The 7970-nt window shown below is 43.2% G+C and overlaps 1 protein-coding gene across 1 annotated transcript; it reads left to right on the forward strand.

The window, feature by feature from the left end:
- The first annotated feature begins 832 nt into the window (after nucleotides 1-832).
- LOC148008727 (organic cation/carnitine transporter 4-like) lies at nucleotides 833-3997 on the forward strand. Its single transcript, XM_087674027.1, has 2 exons — nucleotides 833-1337; nucleotides 2226-3997. The coding sequence occupies exons 1-2, from the start codon at nucleotides 863-865 to the stop codon at nucleotides 3833-3835; spliced, it is 2085 nt and encodes a 694-aa protein (XP_087530153.1). The 5' UTR covers nucleotides 833-862; the 3' UTR covers nucleotides 3836-3997.
- The last annotated feature ends 3973 nt before the right edge of the window (nucleotides 3998-7970 follow it).

Here is a 7970-nt window from a genome sequence, read left to right on the forward strand (position 1 = left end):
AATAATTTTCAGCCATCTTTGCATGATTTTTTTAAGTTTTCTGTCATCCTTGCATCTGCAGCGCAGGTGGAAAGGTGGAAAGAGGGGTGGTGTGCTAAAAAAATTTCCCTCTTTCCACCTTTCCGCAGAGAGCTCAGTAGAGCCATGCCTCAACAACATGGCGAAGGGGTTCAACTCCCCTACTCTCTTGGAAGTGAGTGAGCTTCCAAAAGCATGAATAGTAGTCACCATAGAAACAAATATATTGGCGCAGAAAGCAACGATGCAATAAGGTCATAATCTTGGAGTTCTTTGGTAGGAAAAACCTCAGATTCATGCTTTTAGTTTTATTGGAGACTTTTTTTAAAGGTTTATTAGTCGGTTTAAAGTGTTTAATCAAGTATTCTAAAAATAATTATTATGAGAATAATGATCAACATCCGTAGCGTCCCTTCATTCACATACAATTCAGGAAGTGTACGCTGGTAGGTGGTGGCCGGTGTGTAAACTATTGTGGACGGAAGATGGACGGACACTTATTGATAACGAAAAGTGTCCACTGCCCAGCGTGTAAGCAGGTGGCAGACAAGTGACCGCCCAAGTCAACTTTTCCTGTGCCCACAAACTGGGCACAAATTGGGCGGGCAATGGCGGTGTGTAACCACCCTTAGTTGATATGTAAAAGGTCTCTGAGCGACCCCACTCTCGTCGATTCAAGGATGACAAGATAACCTTGGAATTAGGGGGGAGAAAAGATAAACAATTTTTGTTCTTAAGCGGTACGTGTAAAAAACAACAAGGAACTGTACATTTCATGTAATGTGACCGCTCCATATCAAATTATTAATGTCCCTCCCTTCTTCCCCGCACTTCCCCTGCTGCAATGGCTCCAGCTGATGCAACCTTATCAGCCCTTTCCGCGCCTCTGGTGTCATCCCCAGACGAAACACACACTATCGATCAAGTCCTTGAGAAATGGGCTGGCCAATTCGGGCCAGCCCAACAGCTCCACTTCACCCTCTCAAGCCTTGCATGGGCTCTGCACGCCCTTCTAACCCTTGCCATGGTGTTTGCAGACAGCACCCCACAGTGGGCTTGCATCACTTCCACCACCACTCCATATCCTACTCATGGTGGGTCTTCTGTAGAAGCAATGGATACATCAGAGAGGCCTGTAATTTTTAATAATAGCAGCTCATCCTGCAACATCAGCTCTTCCATATGCGCCATGGATGCATCAGCCTGGATGTGGGTTGGAGGCACAAGCCAATCTACAGTGTCTGAGTGGGGGCTTGTCTGTGGTAAAGAGTATATGATCAGCTTGGTGCAGAGTGTCTACTTTCTTGGGGCGCTACTGGGTAAGCAAACATCAAACTCCCCTGTTCTTGCTATAATTGTTATATCGCCTTTGCATCTGGAAATGAGAACTACCCCCCACGCTTTCATCATCCAAAGTGAACACATACTTGTGCATCATTACACAAATAGCCTCAATGAGAACTACACACCACGCGCATGTCGTCCAAATACCTCTGCATCATTCCACAAATAGTCTCCCACAATCCACCTGAGTGTCTCATTTCATGCAGACTTCTGCACGAGAGTATCCTTGGCACAATCCACCTGAGTGTCATGAATTCCAAAAGATGTTGGGCATCTTTTCCTTCATGGTTTTGGACTTGGGCCCAATATCAGTACTATGTGCAATAGGCAAGTGTGTAACTTGAAACTTTTGATGACATTGCAAACAAGCCCATGCACACCTGTACTGCTGCTTGACTAAACTTGTATTGTAATTAGCTGCAAACATCACCTCACGCTGTTTTAACAGTACACATGCCTTGAGATGAAACACAATCAATAGGCAAACAGAAGTCCTAGATTGGCCACGACCATTTGTTGTACAAAAGATTCCACCAACCAGGCTGACAATTTTCGTGTACCTGGATCTTATTACCTCAATCCGGACGACACATTTTTGTACTTTGGTAATTAACCATCAAAGATTAAATTGTATCTATCATAGTCACCTGAGTGAAATCTGTCTACAGAATGCATAGACTAGGGAACATCATCTATTGACCATTGCAAGAAATTTTTTTGAGTGTTAGCCAGGATAAGTGTTCATGAATCTGCAAACATGTGTTCACCAGGATTTCTGTAAATGAGATCCTTAATAGAGTAAGGTGAAACTTCTCCTCCAATACTTCATTTCAATGATCACAAATGGAACTTCACTAATACAGGAGCTGGAGTATATGGCAGCCTTTCTGATTCCTTTCTTGGCAGAAAAGGAGTGCTCATCCTTACCTGCTGCCTGAGTCCTATATGCAGCCTTTTGACTGCCTTTTCCCCAAACTACTGGGCATATTTCCTTCTAAGGAGTGCAACAGGGTTCAACTGTGGTGGTATGGGGCTATCTTGCTTTGTGTTGGCAACTGAAAACATTGGACCTGCAAAGAGAGGGCCTGTCGCTATGTCAGCATTTTACTTCTTCTCAGGTGGAATCTTAATGCTTTCAGCCTTCGCATATTTCATGCGCCCCTGGAGACACCTCTACCTTTTGATCTCCATACCCTGCTTTCTGTACTGCATTCTGGCATTGCCCTTCTTAACCGAGTCACCTCGCTGGTATCTTTCAAGAGGCAGGGCTGATGATGCAATGGCTATCATGAATCAAATAGCAAAAAGGAATGGGAGAAGCATTCCCGCAGGCATCAAGCTAGACAAAGAACAAGAGGACTCTAGCAACCAAACCATAACTGAATGGAATATCCAGAGTTCAGCTAGAAGCCAGGATCACGACTACGATCCACCTGAGAGTATATGTGTTGTGACTGACTGTCTGAACAACACTGGAAAAAACAATCATGTTCAAATTCGATGTGCTTTAAGGAATCCATCAAATCAAGCTCATGATCCTCAATCTCAAAATGATCATCCAGACCTGCAAACACTTGCACAGCTTCAGGCTCCTAAGCCTGAAAACTCAACCCTTTGTTGCATGGAGAGCGCTGGCGATGCTCCAAGCCATTACATTCCACCTTTCAATGATCAACCTCATCCAGTATCCCAAAATGCTCAAAATCAAACTGCACACCAGAACATCAGGACTGAGGAACAAATTGAGCACCTCCCAATCTCCAAGATACAGCCTGCTGAAAATCAAATCGCACACCAAAACATCAGGACTGAGGAGCAAATTCAGCATCTTCCGATGTCCAAGACACAGCCACCTGCAAGCAATGCGACGATCTTCGACATATTCAAGAATCCCAGCACGAGAACAAGGATGCTGATCATGATGTGCATCTGGCTAGATGTCCAAATCACCTACTATGGGATAAATTTGAGCGCGTCCAGGATAGGAAGCAATCTGTACCTGAACATTGTGCTGAATGCGACAGCGGAGCTTCCCGCGCTAGCAATTTCTGCAATTTTGCTCAAGCCGGTGGGGCGGAAGGTGATGCTAGTGAGCGTGATGCTGATGACAGGAACAGCCTGCACGGCTGGGGCATTGATGTGGGATGCTGGGGCGAATGGAAGGCTGGCATGTGGCCTGGCGGGCATATTCGGGGTAGCGGTGGCATACAATCTGATCTACATATACACGGCGGAGCTGTTCCCGACCGAGGTGAGGAATGCGGCGATGGGGGTGGCGAGCCAGGCTGCGCAGGTGGGGGCTATCATGTCTCCGGCCACAGCTCTGTTGGGGGAGGTGCAGCCATGGCTCCCATTTGGGCTGTTGGGGGGGGTGTCCGTCATGGGGGCTGTGCTCGCCCTGCAGCTCCCTGAGACCCGCAACGCCCCCATGTACGAAACCCTCCATGGCATGGAGAAGGCGCAGCTGGCTTAGTAGCACCTCCATCGACAGCATCAACCTCAGTCGATGTTTTTTTAAAACCATTCCAACGGATTTTCGGAAAAGCTTCAATTCAAAATTTTTGGAGGCATTCTAGATTCGAATTACATGTCTTTACTATTTTTAAATTAAATTTTCAAGGAATTTTCAGCTCTTTTTTATTTTCAAGGTCTTTGTTGAAAAATTTGCATCACGTAGACCACGATGGAAGTGATCAATCAAGAAGATGGCATCTTCGGTCTCCTCATAAGCAACTTTGAAGTTATATAAGCATGTAGGCATGAGAGCGGAATATAGAGGTTGAAAGTGTTGCATCAATTACACGCAACTTACTACATTCTACAAGGACAATCAAATCTAGGTTGTTATTGCGAGTGTCAACAAACTAAAGGTGCCTATCATGTAAGGGAGGCCTTCAAATGTAGTATGCAAGTCGATGGTTACCTTGTGATAGATAGTTTGTACTCTAGCTCTACATCTTGTTTATGTGTCACAAATGTGAAAAGTAGCAACCTAAGAGGAAGTAGGACATTCTATGTACTTGTTGGATATATGACAAGTCATGAGTCTTCACCATTTTATGCTTCCAATCAATTTTATATAGTAGATGGTTTGTATGCTTATGTTGTAGGATTTGTCAGTTCATGTTCTTATGATCTTTTGAGGTAGGGTGCAAGAATATTAATCCAAAGCTTGTTGTTGGTGCTTACACCGGCAAATGTGGGTGCATAAGACCATATTCCTATAAATTTTGGGGCCTTGTGAGGTCACTTTCCAAGTTCTATTTCATTTATTATTGGTGTTTATGTTGGTAAATCTAAGTACTTTATGTGAGTTGAGTTGATCCAAGAACCCTGATTCAGCTCAATCCTAGTGGGTTTGACCATAACATTTCTGTCACGATGTGGACTCAAGAAAACACAAGGGATTAACCCCATGTCATTCTAAGGAGTGCTAGGCAGTGCTGCTTAGAATTGTCTTTTGATGAGCCACAAACATCGTGCCCTAAAAGCAGTCTTAGGTGGCACATCACATGTGGTATCACAACATCCAAATGATTCCATTCCAAGCATTGTATAGGCAAGTTTTAAAGGAGGAAAAAATAATATTAAAGCATTTGAAAAAAAAAATTAACTTACTTTACCCATGAGCACCACCACTAGATCACTGCCATCCATCTCCCCTCCATGTCGATTGTCACAATCATCATCATCATCATGACAACAAGAAAACAAAGCTTCCTTCTCTCCTTTTGCAACAGTTGTAGTGACCATGTAGGCTATGACAACCATTTGGTGGCTTTGAGAGGTAGGAAGAGAGGGGGTACCTCCCCCCTTGACTATAAAAAGGCTAGACAAATAGGCCTTGAGAGTGTATGATTGGAACACTGATATGTTGCTTCTTCATAGGAAAATTGTAGCCCTAATGCTAGCCTTGGAAGAATAGAGGAAGAGAAGATAAGCAAAGAGGGAGATAGATTAGAGAAGATAGAGATAAAGAAGATAAGAGGTAGAGAGGGAGGATATAAGAGATAGAGAGAGAGAAGATAAGAGAAGAGAGAGATAGAGAGAGAAAGATAGAAAATAATATATTTTTTGCCATCTAAGCAGGAATTCGACAAGACCATCAAAGCCCATCCAAGCCATGCACCTGTCATGGCTCTAAAGAGGAAAAGCTTGAGAGTCATAGGAGTTGCAAGAGTTGTGGGAGTTGTGGGAGCTACAGACGGAGCAGTAGAGCGAACACAAGTGGAGATAACATTCCATTCTGTTAGAAGACAGGCATAGGAACCCACTATAAGCAAGGGAGTATAAGGGCAGATGAGTGAGAATAGCCCTAGGGGCAAGGGAAACCCTAACCCTAGCTTGGCAAAGGCTATATAAACAGCCTATGGGTCACTATCATGTGTGGGAGAGTGTACCCAAGTTGTACTCTAAGCAACTTAGTAAGCAAGATTTTGTTCTTGTACTTTGAGCTCTCTTCTCCCTCTTGTGCACACATTCCAATGCTGCAACTCTGATTTCAAACATGGTATCAGAGCCTCCTCTTATCCCCTGAGCTTCCTATACTCTCAGCTACCACTTAGTGCACATGAGCTATCATTTCCTTCATCTTATCCTTCTTTCCTCCATAGCTGCATGCAATCTACCTCCATTAGAGGACTTGGGGAGGACAAAGGAGGCCATATCAGCTCGTGCTTTCTTCTGGAAATCTCTTCCCCACATTAGGGTGCAACTCCTCGTCAGGTCTACCCCCAATATTGTCCACGATTGAGCCCGGCATTGCGTGGTTCCCAGAAACGGCGCAGTTTCTGACAACTTGGTGTCTTCAAACATGGCGTGGGCAAAAGGCAGTGCATCTCAGCCACCACCATAGGGCTTCTATAGCCCCCCTAGTGGGCCATCCTCCCACAAGAGGGCTTCTGGAAATTCCTTTCACATAAAGAGATCTCTGCCAAACCTTAACTGTGTATTTTGTGGTAGCCATAGCCAACAAGCTCTAAGCTTGACATTTTGTCATTTTTTCACTTTGAGCTTCATTAACAGTGATTCTAATCACTGAAGCATAATCTCTGAAGCTTATTCCAGATTCAAAAGCTCTTGGGCATGCTCAATGGACATCACTAAGTGCATTGGGAAGCCAACTTCCAACCAGGTTCCATTCAAGCACTTCACTAAGCTTGACATTAGTGTTTCTAAACACTAATCATGAATCATCTAATCATTTGCTTGCTGGGCATTCATTAAAATCTAGTGAGTTTTTTATTTCTCTTCGTATATTGTTGTAAGGTTATGTGTACAATTATAAACACATAGACCATCATACATTAGAAGTGTATTGCATACCGTGAGTGACTTTGTTTCAAGTACACTGGTCAATGAAATCAAAAGGATGAGTGTCATTGTACTCTCCTCGGAATCATCAGCACAACAAGCATTGAGATCATAGACCAACCTTGTCCAACACAAGCTTCATCCACTAAGCCATACCACAAGGAGGAGCGTGAAGTCCAGTCTAGGTTTACTTCATTAAAACCTAAAAAGACTATTAAACCTCGGAAGAAGTTTGCACATAAGAAAGGACCACCACAATCACACTTTGAAATATTACATTTATATGATTTTCAGCCTTTCTCTTCATTGCAACTTTGATTTCAAATTGTCTGATTTGCTTCCGCATTTAGTGGAAAATTTGTAAGGGACTAGACACTGCCCTTGTCCTAACAAGTGGTAAGACCTTTCCAATGACCACAACATATGCTGATGTCCGTCCTCAAATTCGAAAGTTTGATGGCAAAGATTTCCACCCATGGCAAGTACTTATAAAATACAAAATGATGGAGAGAGGGTATTGGTCTCTCATTCAAGGCAGTAGAGCTGTAAACTCAGCAAATCTGGTTGATATAGAGGATGACCAACGTGCTCAAGAAATCATAATGTTACACTTAGATGAATCCCTGATTCATCATGTTGATCAACTAAACACTGCTAAAGAAAAATGGGATGAGCTTGAAAAGCTCTATGGAGCCACTGGTAAAAATACTAAAATCTTCCTTAAAATTGAATTCTTTAGCTTGGAATATCGATCAGGAGAAGATTTGGGAAAATTCATCTCTCATATGAAGGGACTTATGGCACAGCTTGCCTTTGTACAAGCTCCAATACATGAAGAAGATGCTATTGCTATTCTCCTAAAAGCTGTAAAACAGGTGTTTCCTACTCTTGTAACCACTCTCACCAACATTCCAGATCCTACATTGGCAAGTACCATTCAATCCCGTTTGGATGAAGAAAAGAGGAACCACAAAGAAAGCAGCAATAGTCAGGCAACTTCAACTTCCCGTGATCAAGTATTGGTACATACAGCTCTCACTAGATGTTCTTTCTGTAAGAAGAAAGGACATCTTGTAAACAACTACTGGAAGAAGTATCCCGAGAAGATGAAATGTAAAAAATGCAAGAAGATAGGGCATATCACTAGTAAATGCCCCAACACTCCTGATATACCCGAAGAATTGGTGGCCAACTATGCCTCCAATCCATATGAAGATCGACTATTTTGACTCTTTAAATCATCTACCTAAAACAACCTTGTAAGCCTAGTTTATAAAGGCATCCCAAGAAGGGGG

Source organism: Lygodium microphyllum, unplaced genomic scaffold (genome assembly GCF_053477565.2).
Source record: "Lygodium microphyllum isolate KBCC unplaced genomic scaffold, Lygodium_microphyllum_v1.1.10 scaffold_69, whole genome shotgun sequence".
NCBI classification, from domain to species: domain Eukaryota; kingdom Viridiplantae; phylum Streptophyta; class Polypodiopsida; order Schizaeales; family Lygodiaceae; genus Lygodium; species Lygodium microphyllum.